Below are 15494 nucleotides of genomic sequence, written 5' to 3'. Positions count from 1 at the left end.
CTTCTGCAACTGCTGAGGCTGTTGGGTTATGTTTGGTGCAGGAAAACAGCCGTCTGGAGAGCGAGCTCTTGGAAACTGGAGAAAAGCTGGCCGAGTATGAAAGCCTGGCAAGCAAACTGCAGAGGAACTTGGAAAATGTCCTGGCCGAGAAGGTAAAGCTGCTTCTGACCAGCACGTGCTCCCAGTTCCTCAGCTAATTTCCAGTGAAGGAAACCACAGATCCTCCAGCCTAGCTGTGGTTGTGCTGAAACTGACACTGGAGAGATACATGGCAAAGCAATCATTGCATAGGTTTGCAGGGTGTTCTGTTTTATTTTTTTTACTTCCTTGATGATTTTTTGATAGATTCAATCTGCAGGTCCTTTCTAGGGCAGCTCATATCATAGAATCCCGGAATGGCCTGGGTTGTGAAGGCCCACAGTGCTCATCCAGCTCCAACCCCCTGCTGTGTGCAGGGTCACCAACCAGCAGCCCAGGCTGCCCAGAGCCACATCCAGCCTGGCCTTGAATGCCTGCAGGGATGGGGCATCCACAGCCTCCTTGGGCAACCTGTTCCAGTGCGTCACCACCCTCTGGGGGAAAAACTTCCTCCTAAGATCCAACCTAAACCTCCCCTGTCTCAGTTTCAAACCATTCTCCCTGGTCCCATCACTGCCCACCCTCACAATCGACAGTTCCCCCTCCTGTTTATACACTCCTTCCACGTACTGGATGCCCACAATGAGGTCTCCCCGCAGCCTTCTCTTCTCCAAGCTAAACAATCCCAGTTCCCTCAATCTTTCCTCAGAGCAGAGCTGCTCCAGCCCTCTGATCATCTTAGTGGCTCCTCTGGACCTGCTCCAGCAGCTCCATGTCCTTCCTGTACTGTGGGGCTCCAGTCCTGGACCCAGAACTGCAGATGGGACCTCGTAAGAGCTGACCAGAGGGGAACAATCACCTCCCTCTCCCTGCTGGCCACCCCTTCTTTGTGCAGCCCAGAACACAGTTGGGCTTCCAGGCTGCAACTGCACATTATGAAGTGTTTGGTGTTGCATGGCACCTCTGCTAAAACTTCATCTGAAAATCAAGATGAACAGCTGAGTATGGTAGTATTTCGGTGAGAAAATATAATAAAAGAGTAGGAGGCAGCGGGCTGTGAGCAGGGCTATGTGGAAGGCTAACTGGGTGGTGTTGGTACCGTTTCAGTTTGGGGACCTGGATCCCAGCAGCGCAGAGTTCTTCCTGCAGGAGGAGAGGTTGGCCCAAATGAAGAGCGAGTACGAGCTGCAGTGCAGGGTGAGTGGGGTCCTTGGGCTGTGACCCAGCATTGGGCAGGGGTGGGGTATTTCTGAGTGCTGTCTGTTTGTGGAACAGCTCTGGCTTAAGAAAAAAGAACTGTACATGTTTAAAGCTCGCCTTCTCCCCAAGCCCTTGTGTAGCTGAATGCTTCTTGAAGGTGGGTCTGCAAGTATCTATTTTCTGAGGGCTGCACTGATTGCAAGCATTTGGCTCATCTGTTCTGCATTATCTATGTTCACTGTAGAACCAGCTTGGCTGGGGGCTGTAATTGGAACAGCATTGCAGCTCTGTGAAGTTGGGGTTAAAAAGCAAATATTTTCTAGAAATATTTGCTGAACTGATTGATGCTTTTTGATAAGAATTGGCTTGAATGTGCAGCTGGCTCTTTTGAGTGCTGGCAGACTCTATTAGTCTTTAGGGTTCCCTTTCTGAACCCTCCAGGTCTCCAGAGTTGCATGTTTACATGTTCAGGCATTCATACTCCTCAATAAATGCTGTTCACTGAGCTGAGCACACTGAGTTTGGCACCAACTCTTGGGAGGCTCTGCTGGCAAGTGGGCAGGAGAACCAGATGGGAGAGGCACTAATGAGGGTAACTCTTTCCTAATTTGATCTTTTACTTCTGCTTTGATTTATTTTTTTTCCTAGTAGAATGGTATTTGAGGAGGGATCTCTCAACTGTGTTTAGAAGTGTTCCAAAGGTGTTGCTTAAAGCTGTGGGAGAATGAAGGAGTAAAAAGTGAAAGGTCCTACAGAGTGGTAGAGTTCAGAAGCACAATGTATCAATCTGAGGAAGGCTCTGTTGTCTTAATAAGAAATGGATCTGCTGCTTGCACGTGGGTTGGAACTTAGAAAAACAGTACCTTCTCCAAAAGGGAGCCCATAGAGTTATCCAGGTTGGAGAAGACCTCCAAATCCCCAGCCCACCCCACTGTGCTCAGTGCAACATCCCCACAGCTCTGGAGCTGCCAGGGATGTTGACCCCACCAATCTGGGCAGCTGTGCCACTGCAGCACCGCTCTAAAGGAAACGTTTCCTCTCCAAATATCCAACCTGACCCTCTCCTGGCATGACTTGAGGCCATCACCTCCCATCCTGGTTGGTAACTGGCAAGACCGAGTCCTTACCTACAGTAATTCTCTCCTGAATGCCTTGTCTCCATGTTACACTGATGTGCAGATGATGCCCAGCTGCCTTGGCTGCTTTCGCCAAAGCTTTTCTATGTTTTTCCCCACCCCTGGCAGGAGCTGCAGGACCAGATCGATGAGCTGCACTCAGAGCTGGAGGAGTACCGCACTCAGGGCAAGGTGTTCAGGCCATCTCTGAAAAACTCACTGTCAGAGGAGTTTGACATTGATATCAAAAGCTATGGCAACAGTGGCATTGAACCTGACCAGGGTAAGGCATGTTTCTTCTATGGGATCTGCTGTGGTGTAGATATTTATAGTGTCTTGGGTCTTGGATGGGGTTTTGTAAAGGTTCTCCTGAACCTTCCTAGTGAAATTCATAGCAGCACTCCCATTTTAATGTGCGGCATTAAGTGCACGTGAGTGTTGTACCATGTTCAAAGCTCAAACCGTAGAATCACAGCATGTCCTGGGTTGCAAAGGCCCACAGTGCTCATCCAGCTCCAACCCCCTGCTGTGTGCAGGGTCACCAACCAGCAGCCCAGGCTGCCCAGAGCCACATCCAGCCTGGCCTTGAATGCCTGCAGGGATGGGGCATCCACAGCCTCCTTGGGCAACCTGTTCCAGTGCGTCACCACCCTCTGGGTGAATGAATATATCTGTTGAAATCATAGCTCTTGGTGTTTCAAGGTGATGCATGTAATTATTCTCTTTAAAGGACTTGGGTCAGAAGACTGCAATCCATTAAATATGAGCATAGAGGCTGAAATGGCCATTGAGCAAATGAAGGAGCAACATCACCGCGATTTGCATCACCTCAAGCAGGAGCTCGAAGATGCTGTAAGCTATTTTTCTTTAGAACTTCACAACTTTTGTGGCCTTTTTGTTTAAGTGTGGCCTTGGGGGGGTCTAGGCTTGTGCTGCGGCACGACCACAAACAGGGTTTCTGTTGTGTTTGATACACTGGACTTAAGCTCCAGTTAAGAGCTGGTAGTTATGCTGCATCTTTATAATGCACTCATTTTGTGTGTGCTATAAGATAAAGGTTATGGAATTGTATTCTGACAAAGTGGTCAGTCTCTGCCCTGGTTTGCAAAGGGAAACAAGTGATGTGTGTGGGTTAAGGGCACTGAAGCAATATTCCCTTGAAATCATCACTTTTCATGTCATTTCTAAAATCTGTATGTAGGGAAACCCCTCACCAGCCTCTTAATCTGAGGAAGGGCTCTGAAGAATGAGTTGGTGAAATACTCCCATAGCAGCTTACAAACCTGACTTAGGACATTAAAACGAGTGGGTTGTCTCTTCTGTGACAGAATTAATATAGCAGGAAGATGTGAGTTTCACTAAGCCACCTTTATCACAGTGAGATGTGATACTGAGCTCTTAGCAGGGGAAACCAATGGAAAGCGTGAGTCATATAATTATAGAAAGGCTTGGCTTGGAAGGGACCTCAATGCTCATGAAGCTCCAACCCCCCACCACAGGCAGGGCCACCAACCTCCACATGGATACCAGCCCAGGCTGCCCAGGGCCCCATCCAACCTGGCCTTGAACAGCTCCAGGGATGGACGGGGCATCCACAGCCTCTCTGGGCAGCTGTTCCAGCACCTCACCACTCTCACAGTAAAGAACTTCCCCCTGACATCCAAGCTAAGTGTCCAAATGCTCTATAGAGTATGTGGAAACGTTCTAGAGATGTTTCCTGTTCATTTCTGTTATACATTCTGGAGGAAGCCAAACAGTCTGTGTTCTTTCTGCAGGTGAGTCACTATGAGAAGCAGCTGGATGAGACAAAAACCCACTGTGAGAGGGAGCAGGAAGACATGAGGAAGAAGTATGGCGAGGAGATGTGTGTGATGGAGGAGCAGATAGCTGGGCTCAGAAGCCAAGTTGCAGAGCTGCAAGGAGAGGCTGCAGCACTCAGGGAGCAGCAAGAAAAGCTCGGCTGCGAACATGATGCTGAGAAGAACAAGCTGCAGGTCAGCTTCAGTGAGGAGAAAGCCAATCTGCAGGAGCTCCTGAGGCAGGAGCACGAGGATGATGTTAGAGCCAGGCTGGAGCAGGCAAATGAGAAGTTCAATCGAGAACGGGAGGAGCTGATCCAGAACGGTGCGTGGGCAGAGGAGAAGATGAGAGCGCTGCTGCAGGCACTGCAGGAGGAGAAGGGAGAGCTGGAGCACAGCTTCCATCAGCAGCTGGAGAGGATGGCAGAAGCACACAGCATGGAGAAGGAGGAGCTGCTGAGGAAGCACAGGCTGGAGTTGGAGGAGGAGAGGTGAGTGTCCCCGTGGCTCTGTGGCCGTGCTCTGTGCTGCTCGGCACTGTGACCTTAGTGATGCTAGCACAGAGCTCGTTCCCAGTGCTCATTTCAGGTGTTATAACTGTATAGTGCTTTGTTACAGAACACAGATGAGCTCATACCCAGAGCTTTGTCTTCTGACCCTTTTCCAGCAGATATTTCTGTTGGTTCTTAGCTCACTCAGAGGCAGCAGTACTGCTAAAGCATGACCAGGTATAGTTCATTTGAGCTCCATTCAGCATCCCTGTGCTTTACACTCCCTTGGTTTCAAGTTGTCCTTTTCTGAAGAAGCAAACAGGTGGTTGGTAAATGCGTCTGGTCAGGAGTGAGTGTCAAAAGTAATGAGACCATCCTGAGCTGACAGGGAGAGATGGGGACAAGAATATCTGCCCCCACAAATTCAATACCAGGTGTAGAAGGAGAACATGCTATACATAGCACCATTTATTTCAAAGGGCACATCTCATGGCTATGGTCACTGAATCATCACTGAAGCTTCAGTGTAACTTTTGCTCTCAGAAACACCCAGCAATCAGTAGTGCCGCTAAAACTCAGTAGGAGGAAGTAAGTATTTGGTTCATTTCATTAAGTAGCTTTGAAAATTGATCTCTTCCTGAGCTAGCCCAGGGTTTAGTAATGTGTTGTGTTAACCATGTTTAGGCGAAAAATGGAAAGTGACTATAACAGAAGAGCATCTCATGCTGAAAGCCAGTTCTCTGCTGACACCCAAACACTTGTGAATAAATATGAAGAAACCATCCAGAGTCTGGAGGGCCGCCACCAGCGAGAGCTGCATGAGCTTATGGAGCTGCAGAGAGAGGAGAAGGCTCAGTGGGAATTTGAAAGGGATGAAATTGCCCAGGAGGTCGCTGAAGCCCATGAACAGCTGAAGGAAAGCCTGGCAAATGAGAAGGCTGCTTCTGTTGCACTGAGCAGAGAAAAAGAGCTCCTGGAGAAGAAGTTTAAGGAGGAGGTGAACATGCTGGTGTGTGAGAAGGAGCAGCTCCAGAAAGAGCTGCGGGAGCTGAGGGATGCTGCTGAGGAGCAAGAGAGAAAGCTGAGCAATGAGATGTTACAGCTGCAAAATGACCACGAGAAAGAGCTGAAGGACAAAGAGGAACGTATCAACACGGTGGAGGAAAGTGGGAAGTTGGTCAGCCAGAAACTGGAGAGACTCAACAGTGAGTATAAGCGGGAGAAGGAAGAACTGAATTCCAAACTTCTTGCTTTGGAAAGTTTAAACAAAGACATCTGTGTGAAAGCAGAAGCAGAAAAGGCAGAGATGCATTTGGAGATCTCAAACCTCCAAGAAAAAGTGCAGAAGTTGCAGTGGGAGAATCATAGTTTTTCTGCAGTACAGAATCACTATCGGGTCCTAGAGAATGAATACACCAAAGCAAAGAGCAAAATAGCTTCTTTCTCCGGTACAGAAGCTCTGGGAGATGACACAGATGTTCTTATAAACCTGCAGAAGGTGCACGAGCAAGCTGTGAAGGAAAATGTCAGGATGGCTGCTGAGATTGTCAGGCTGCAGCAAAGGCTGCGAGATGCTGAGTGCAGATCTATGGGGTGTGCCTGGCCTGATTGCTCCCACCCTGGAGGGCTGCCCTGTGGCTGCAGAGATGAAAGCAAAGGAGAGCATCTGGATGGCTTTCAGCTCCTGGAGGCTGACACTGCAGACCTTAAAGAAGGGATGGGTTCTGGTTTGGAGGAGCCGTGTGATGGAAGCAGAGTGGACAGTGATGCTCCTGAGGTGTGGGTGTGCCAGGTACCACGGGGTAAAATGGGACTGGGAAGTGATTGCAGCCTTGATTTGGACAAGGATCAAGAGGTGGTTTCTCAGGTGCCTCTGCTGCAAAAAAAGAGAAATATTGAGAGAGTATCCAGGCTAAAAATACTCCAAAATGGTATTAAGCAGCAGAATGTCTGTCTGCTAAGTAACAGAGCATCTCCCAGGAATGAAAGCTTTTATCCTGATGCTTCAAAGCTGCAGACTGAGGTCAAGCACGTCAAAGAACTGGAATGTGCTCCAGGATCGATGAACAGTGACCTGGAAAGTGCAATGCCTCAGCTCTGGGAGAGGGTTGAAGAGCTGCAAGAAAGACTGTTGGCACAAGCCAAGCTGCTGTCACTGCAGGAAGAAATTCAGGCAGAAAATGAGGACCTAAAATCTGAAGTGATGAAGTTAATTGAACAAAACAGAGTCCTGGAAGACAACCTGTGTGAGCTGAGAAGCTTTCATTGCCAGCTACAAGAAAGTGACCCGGAAAGCATGAAGCTCTGGGAGGAAAACACGCAGCTCCCCAAAGCAGTTAGAGAATTGAAAGATGGCCAAACCCAAAGTACTGGAGGAGAAATAGATGTGTCCAGGGGAAAGTTAAGGCCACGATGCCAGCTTGGGAAGCTGGAAGAACGGGTGGCAGTGTTTGAGGCTCTGCAAGATGAGCATGCCCAGTGTGACAGCACGATGAAGGAAACCTCTACAGGAAAGAGGGGCCTGCAGGAGCACAGTGGGATGCTGGAGGAGGTTCCCACTCTGGTTAACCCCAATGACCTGCATCTCCAAGGGGAGGAGGAGAGGAACGTGGTGATGCATGGCTTGCAAAGCACGTGCACTGAGCTGCAGCAAAAAGTTGATCTTTTGAGGTAATGTACGCTTGCAGAGCTTTGTGGGAAGCGTGGCAGCCCCACAGCACTCCAGCTTGCTGCCTGCTCCACGTAGAAACTAACCTAGTGTGTCCTGCTGACCATCCATAGCCCTACTGACCGCCCAGCAGCTGCCACATTAACCCCTGTAGTTTAGCTCTAGAAAGCAGTGCCTCAGAATCTGACTGCTGGTAGGTGTCTGAACGTGGATAACCATGGCTGGAATAAACGTGTGCCTTGTTCCTCTGAATGCGACTTAGCACAACATAATACCAGCGACTGATGCAATTGCCTTTGCAGTGTGTATGTGGGACAGCAGGGCCCTCTGTGTTTTAGTGTCTAAAAGATGGTGGTTATGTTTTCAGAATGCTTTCAGCTTTTACTAATATCAGCTCTTTGTTCTTTTCCTTTCTAGCACTGGGTGTTACTTGAAAAGCTACGATTGTTTTGCTTTTTCTAAATAACAGAGTTAACACTAAAGAGTCACAGAGCCATAGAATGGTTTCACAGTTGGAAGGGACCTTTCACGACCATCTGCTCCCACTCCCTGCAATGTGCAGGAACACCCACAGCTCCATCAGTGCACACAGCCCATCCCCTGACCTTGGGTTTCTCTTGGGATGGGGCACCGCTGCCTCTGTGGGCAACCTGTGCCGGAGCCTCTCCATCCTTAGTGTAAATAACTTCTTCCTTACGTCCAGTCCAACTCTCACCTCTTTTAGTTTGAACCTGCCACCGTGCCAGCAGTCTGCTTATGGTGGTGCTGAGCTCTTCAAAGTCACAACTATGTTACTGGTACCTTAAGGACCAGAAGGTGTAGTACAGTATAGAAGTGCAAAACTTCTACTGGCTATCTTAGGTAACTAACTTTGTGCAGGAGTTTTGTACAGCTAATATCCCCTTTCTCGCAATCTGGGAAGCAGTCTATATGTAAAACCTATGTACAGCTCATATGAATAACCCAGCTGCAGCTTTGTTGCTGAGGATCACAAGCGGGTCAGGATTTCAGTGCCTTCTCTCCTTTGGTGATGCACAGATGCTGTTCTCATATGTCTCATCTCTCTGCCACAGATGTGAGGCTGAGAAGCTCAGAGAAGAAAATGCCATTCTGAGAAACAGAGTGACGCTGCTAAACGAGGAGGGCAGTGCTTCCAGCCTGAAACTGAGGGAGCTGAACGGATCCCAGGAGGAGATGCGGTAAGGACTCCATGGGACCACATGTGCACCTTCAGGCTCTCACTGCAGAGTCACATCCTTTCTCCTAAAGCACCTTAGGTGTTGCCTGGACTTTGAAGCAAGCAGACTGTCTGGTGCCACCAGCAATCTTTGTGCTTTCCCCTGGCCTACAGTTTCTCCTGCTCAATCTTAGTGCTGAAGGAGGAGCTTAACCCGTGGGCTGTATCATAGGATGGCCTGGGTTGCAAAGGCCCACAGTGCTCATCCAGCTCCAACCCCCTGCTGTGTGCAGGGTCACCAACCAGCAGCCCAGGCTGCCCAGAGCCACATCCAGCCTGGCCTTGAATGCCTGCAGGGATGGGGCATCCACAGCCTCCTTGGGCAACCTGTTCCAGTGCGTCACCACCCTCTGGGGGAAAAACTTCCTCCTAAGATCCAGCCTAAACCTCCCCTGTCTCAGTTTCAAACCATTCCCCCTTGTCCTGTCACTGCCCACCCTCACAAACAGCCGTTCCCCCTCCTGTTTATATGCTTCCTTCAAGTACTGGAAAGCCACTATGAGGTCTCCTTGCAGTCTACTCAAAGCTAAACAAGCCCAGTTCCCCCAAACTTTCCTCATATGAGAGCTGCTCCAGCCCCCAGTCTTCTAGGAAAGAGATGTATGGGGGTGTCAACGAAGCAGGTACTCACCAAGCCTGTGCAAAGCAGTGATGCAAGTGTAAAATAAAAATCCAGAATGACCATTTATTGTGATGTCAACCAGCTTGTTTTTGCAGGCGTGTATATTAACAAGTGACCCTTATGCTGATGAGCTTTCCTTTTCCCTAGGCAAAAGATAGAGGCAGTGAGGAAGGAGAAAGTGGCTGTTCAGAAGATGGTCGACAATCTGAAAAAGCAGGTATGCAGACTGAGTCCATCAGCTTCTCTGGAGGAACATCACTGAGCAATCATCAGTCCTTTAGACGATGCAATCTGAAGGCAACTGATGTTACTGTAATTGTTTTAAAAATAAATCTATTGTTCAGTGCAAAATTAGTCCTAATTAACACTGCTCTCCCAATTCAGGTAGCAGATCTGAAGGCCAGGAACCAGCAGCTGGACTCTGAAAACACAGAACTGAGCCAGAGAAACTCCAAAAACCAAGCAGATGTGCAGGATCTCAACCAACAGCTGGCAAGGGTGCTGAAACAAAAGGAAAGGGAAGCAGGAAGATGTACTCTGGAAGAGTGGGAAAAGGAGAGATTGGCACTGAAAGAGGAACTAGAAAACAATAAAGTAAAGGTATGGGATAAGTGGCTCTAGTGGGATGGAGCAATTAGGAGGAATTAGCATCTATTCCCCAACCCATATCACTGATCATAGCACCCTCTGTGTAACATTACTGTCTCTCAAACTGAAATCTGAGCCTTTTACTTCTTGCAGTCATCAAATGTGGTGTCCTCCTTGGAGATGGAGCTGTCAAAAACAAAAGTTCAAGCTCATATGTTGGAGCAGGAAAACTGCCTTCTCAAGGAGGAGCTGGAGAAGGCAAAACAGGTATGGCACCCTATCCAGGTACCATCAGGTGTTGGCTTAGAGCCACCAACCTGTCTCTTCACGGGCTCTGCTCTCTTGATTGTAATGGAAATAGTTAATTTCTCTAACCAAGTGTCATAATGTAATGTATATTATCAACGACATTGTTATTAATCTTGCAGAAGCCTGTCAGTACAACATACAGCTGTTCAATTGTGGTTGGTTTTGCTTTCTTAGGCTTTGCCAAAAGTTAATCAAGAGCAGTAGATTTTTCACAGTTGGTCTTTGTCATTAAAGACCGAGACTTAAAAACTTTAATACAGCAACATATAAGGCTTTTCTAGCTCGTATTAGTAGGGTGGGCAGGAGAATATCCACTCCTCTGAGGGAGTGGTTGCTTCCACCATGTCCCCTAGCAAAACCAAAGCAATAGGAGTGCCACTTGGAGGGTTTGGCATCTCAGAACTTAAAAAGATAATTTCCTGGAGGGCTTGGCTGTTGTCCATATAAACATGGTTCATTTGGCAGTAAGGATATGATGATAATTAAAGATAATGAAGGCTACAAGTGAAAGTGAATTAGCCTTCCTGATTAGGGTGCTGTGAAGTCTTTGTCTTTTAAGCAGAGCACTCTTTTGATGTTCCCAATGCTTGGGGTTTATAATGGCCTTAAAAAGCAAAAGCAGATGAGATCTATTGAGTCAAGAGTGGATTGTGGCTCGAGTGTAATTAAAGACAGAAGGCTTGAGTGAGCAGAGCCCAAAGTGCACAGGAACAGGCAGACAAAGCTGAAGCACTGCGCCAGGTGGGAAAGGGATGAGAAGTCAGCTGGGTGGCTTTTCTTTCCCCCTTTTCTGGGAAGGAGGTATCCAAAGCCTTATCTGCCCTGATGATGTTAGCAGGTGAATGGAGATGTGTGGATGTGGGGAGAATTCCCGGTATGTTCTGGTTGTTCTTAAAACTAAAAAACAAAACCCACCATAATATACAAAATGGAAATTCAAAGATGTAGTATCTGGTATGTTCTGTTTCCATTCCAATTAGTGTTGTACAACCCAATGGGTCCTGTATTATGTCAGGGGCTTTAACATGCTAATACACGCTGTGCAGGAGGTGTAGCACCTGTCTGTGGGCATGTGGTTCATAGGAGCCCTAACACAGGCTGTCCTGGGACATGAGTGATATTCTGCTCCCATCTTTTCCACTCTATCCAGTACACTACAATTGGTCCTAAGGCAAGGAGAAGGCTTTGTTTAATGCTTGCATGCAAAGCTCTGAACTGATGGGAGGGGGTTGTCTCCCACAGCTCCCCAGATGCCCTGACCTCTCTGACCTTCAGAACGAAGTCTCTAGTTTGATGACTAGAAATGAAAAGCTGCTGAAAGAGAAGGAAGCGCTGAGCGAGGAATTAAGCAGGTGTATTGATAAGGTAAGGCAGGACTGCACACCCGTGTCCCTACCCATGTGCTGTAATGAGGTACTGAAGTCCTTATATCAGAGTCTGCATCCCTTTAAGCAATAGAACTACTTTGGGTTTCCTTCTTACCTTCAGGCCAGATCAAGGTTTCCGTGCCATTGCATATTTTCCCTCATTGCTATTAAAAAGAGCTTTTGGAGCATAGCTTGAGTGCAATTTGGTCACATAGCAAATTCCAAACGTCGTGAGGAGCAGAGGCATGGATAGAAATGTTGCAGCAGGACAAGGAGGGCAGTGTTCTTGCACTCTGTGCTAACTCCAGGCCGGGGCAGCACAGTAAGCATGCCATAAATAATGATCTTGTTGTGCATAGATTGAAACTGAGTTGGTTGGGCTGTGGTTTATTTTTTGCTCCCCTCTAACTTCCTTGCGGAGCTGTAACTCCATCTATCATAACTCCTGAAGTCAAACTGAGTTAAAGAAAATCCCAGATGATTCAGGCTTAGCTGTGTAATCTTATTCCAGGTGGCCAAAGTAAGCTTCTTGGAGAGCACAGTTGGCGGCTTGAAGCAGGAGCAGAAGTCTTGGGAGCAGCAGAGTCAGACCCTGAAAACACAGCTATCAGTTTCACAGGAGAAGGTATAACAGTGGGTTTTGTTACGGTCCTGAATCAAAGCATCTCAGAATTTCTGGTACAGCTTCTTTCATAGAAAACAGCCCTCTTCTAACATGTGCAGAGACTCCGTGCAGCTGAGAATGGGCGCTTTGATGGGCTTTCAAAGTGATGTCCTTAAAGGACAAAAGGAAACTTGTTAAATATGACCTTTTTTTCCCCACTTCCAAGTTCTTCTTGCCAATTCACTCTGTCCCACTGCAGAGATCCTGCTTCTGCTCCCTGCTTTCTGGTGCTAGCTTGTTTCCTAGCAGCCAAGGGAAGGGAAAAATGGCCATTTACTTGGCTGATGGTGCTTCTCTTGACTCTTATTGGCCATGAAGAAATAATTCCAAGAGAATCTCCTTTTCCCAGCATATCGCAGTCAATATTCTGGGATGGAAGGTGTCTGGGTGTGGTATTTTGGCCATATTTAAGAGTGTAAGGCAGCTCATTTGAAGCAGAGACTTGAAGATCTGGTTAGTGTTATAGGAGGGTGGGCCACCAGTGTCACCTCATCACCTCTTTCCAACAGCCAGCAGTCAAATAGCAGATGTTTGTGGCACGTTGCAGGTTCAGAGCTTGGATGAAACCCTGCAGACCACCACCCTCCAGATGTCCCGCCTGAGGTCAGACCTGCGGGTGGCACAGCAGGAGAAGGAAGCTCTCGAACAAGAGGTGATGTCTTTACACAAGCAGCTGCAGAACGCCAATGAGAAGGTAACTGACCTCTATCAGATCCACGTGGGTGACCTATAGATGGGCATCCTGTCTCTGGAGCCAGTCTCATTTTTAGCTTGGCTCATTAATGTACAAGGCAGAAATGGTGCTGCAGGCCTGAGCAAGTAGATTCTGAATGACATTGGTTTTGACTCTTGTAAACACAAGTGATGGAAAGCTCGCAGTCAAACTGGCTGGAGGGAGGAGGGTATAAAAAAAATAACACAATATTTCTGTGCTACTTACTGGTTTTAATAGTTTTCATTTTTAAGAGTTAACTATCATTAGGTTGGTAAGGTTGTTTGCAATGCCAAGCTGATGAGGAGGTGGGTCTGAAGGAGGTGGCAGGCAGCAGTCCTGAATTGGCATTATGAGTTTAGCCCCTGATTTGGCTCCTTTGCCCTGTAATTAAAGGAGTATTTAACATCCACACAGAAAGGAGAGTGCTTGAGAATTGTGCAACAGGAGCTGAATCACAGCTATTACTGAATAATGTGTAATGGGGTTCTGTTATTTACTTGATGAGGCTCCAAAATAGAGCCCTATTTCCCTTTTTGTGCCGCTGAGTTGTGTGTGCACTCACAGTAACCATTCCAGCTGTGATTGTGGTGAAGTGCTTGGCTGCATGCTGGGATGACCATGCTGGATTTGACTGGGAAATGGCACACAGGCTGGGAGGGAGATGGAACCCTGCAGCTACCAAAAGCCTCCTTAAACCCCACCTGAACAGAGAAAACGTCTGCTTCTCTGTTGAAGGCCTAACCCTGCAATTCTGTCTGTCTTAAGAACCGAGTCCTAGCACGGGCTGTGCCTTCCCCAGGGCGCTCACAGCAGGATGAGCTGGAGCAGCTGATGGCCCAGGAGCAGCAGCTGCTGCAGCAGGAGAAGGAACGGCTGCAGAGGGAGGCCCGGAGTTCTGCCACAGAGCTGGTGCATGCCAGGGAGAAGGTAGGGGACCATTCAGATAGTCTCTTGTCTAGGATTCTGGTCTTGCCCCCTCTGCTCTGCACTGAGGGGAGATTACATCCGGAGTACTGGATCTCCTTCTGGGTTCCTCAGTTCTAAGCAGATGCGCAGCAAAGGGCTGCAGAGGTGGTAGGGGTCATCTGGACACTTTCCTGTGCAACCTACTGTAGGGAACCTGCTTTAGCTGGGGATTCATAAAGTCACACAATAGCCTGGGCTGCAAAGGCCCACAGTGCTCACCCAGCTCCAACCCCCTGCTGTGTGCAGGGTCACCAACCAGCAGCCCAGGCTGCCCAGAGCCACATCCAGCCTGGCCTTGAATGCCTGCAGGGATGGGGCATCCACAGCCTCCTTGGGCAACCTGTTCCAGTGCGTCACCACCCTCTGGGGGAAAAACTTCCTCCTAAGATCCAACCTGAACCTCCCCTGTCTCAGTTTCAAACCATTCCCCCTTGTCCTATCACTGCCCACCCTGGGTGGAATGTGGAAGCTCCAGAGGGCCCTTCCAACACCTACAACTCTGGGATTTATTTGTAAAACCTTCCAGCGTTCTTCACGTTTAAATTTCCAGCTCACAGATCAGACAAATTATGAGGAGAAAGGGATGCTCAAAGCTAAAATGTTTTAAAGTAGCACAATCTGTTATGAGTCTGAAATTAGATGGTACTAGATATTGCAAATGCAATTGATTTGCAGTGGGCTGTCAGTTTTGACCTTCTGGAATGTGCCCCAGACATTACTATGAAGCAGACAGAATGGTCTGGAATGTCTTCTCACATTTGTTCATCTCTGGTCTGTTTAGATCCGACAGCTGGAATCCACTGTCCTTTCCCTAAAGCACCAGAAGCATCAAAGCCAGTCAGGTATTGTCAAAGCCATAGAGCAGGAGAAATTAAGCTTGAAGAGGGAGTGTGAGCAGCTACAGAAGGAGTTGTCCTCTGCCAATAGGAAGGTTAGTCCAAATACTTAATCTGGAGTTGGTGTGACGTGCAGTAACTCCTGACTTGTTGAATACAGCAGGTAAAACAAAGCTGCTGCCTTCTTAAGGAAACGTCTTGTCTTCCACAGATCAGTCAGATGAATTCTCTTGGGCATGAACTGGAAACGAGCTCAGAAAATGAAGGGCTAAGGAAAAAGCAGGTCAAGCTGGATGATCAGTTAATGGAGGTACTTCTCAATAGGTGTTGACTGCGCTGTCTGTAGTGTGGAGGGTTATCAGAATGTCACTGAATCCATTAATTTATTTATAAAATGAAAGAAAACTTTTCCTCTTTTGAGGGAAACGATCAAAAATGGAAGAATCAATGTCCTCTAATGTTAACATCCTCTTTCATGATCAATGTTAGTGTGACTGCCACGCTTCTGTGAAGCACGATGTGGTTCATGGGTATTCATGTAATGTTCCAGATATGAAATGAAACAGGGAAGGATTTTGCTTCTGTGCTTGAGGCGAGGCTAACGCTTGGTTCTTCCTTCCTAAAACACATAACCTCAAATTTCCTGACTAATATTTGCCTAATGCTGCTCTTAATGTAGAAGCCTGTTCTTATTGACCTTGGGAATAGTTGGCTGAATGGAAGCCTTGCTTCACTGGATCTCTGAGTTGTCTTTGCACTGAACTTGATGGTCTGAATTTGAGTTTAAAACATATTTTTTACTTGTTTGGTAAATCAGACTGTCTTATAGATGAGGCTTT

General features: G+C 47.7%; 1 protein-coding gene across 6 annotated transcripts in view; it reads left to right on the top strand.

Moving 5' to 3' along the window:
- The window catches only part of NIN (ninein), a 51622-nt gene that overhangs the window by 23707 nt on the left and 12421 nt on the right, over window positions 1-15494 (top strand). For 5 of the 6 annotated variants that reach the window (XR_001555949.2, XM_015865969.1, XM_032445128.1 and 2 more), the window contains exons 12-27: window positions 42-152; window positions 1186-1275; window positions 2523-2676; window positions 3124-3245; window positions 4169-4683; window positions 5368-7353; window positions 8425-8550; window positions 9358-9427; window positions 9595-9810; window positions 9952-10065; window positions 11350-11472; window positions 11986-12099; window positions 12686-12832; window positions 13619-13780; window positions 14601-14750; window positions 14867-14965. Coding sequence is in view for 5 of the 6 variants with exons in the window: in XM_015865969.1 (XP_015721455.1) it covers window positions 42-152; window positions 1186-1275; window positions 2523-2676; window positions 3124-3245; window positions 4169-4683; window positions 5368-7353; window positions 8425-8550; window positions 9358-9427; window positions 9595-9810; window positions 9952-10065; window positions 11350-11472; window positions 11986-12099; window positions 12686-12832; window positions 13619-13780; window positions 14601-14750; window positions 14867-14965 (4299 nt within the window). In the remaining variant the exon portion in view is untranslated. The remainder of the gene's footprint in view (window positions 1-41; window positions 153-1185; window positions 1276-2522; window positions 2677-3123; window positions 3246-4168; window positions 4684-5367; window positions 7354-8424; window positions 8551-9357; window positions 9428-9594; window positions 9811-9951; window positions 10066-11349; window positions 11473-11985; window positions 12100-12685; window positions 12833-13618; window positions 13781-14600; window positions 14751-14866; window positions 14966-15494) is intronic. The other variant, XM_015865972.1, reaches the window with a different exon arrangement.

This window comes from Coturnix japonica, chromosome 5, assembly GCF_001577835.2.
Source record: "Coturnix japonica isolate 7356 chromosome 5, Coturnix japonica 2.1, whole genome shotgun sequence".
Classification (NCBI taxonomy): Eukaryota; Metazoa; Chordata; class Aves; order Galliformes; family Phasianidae; genus Coturnix; species Coturnix japonica.
This window is presented reverse-complemented; position numbering and strand designations above follow the sequence as displayed.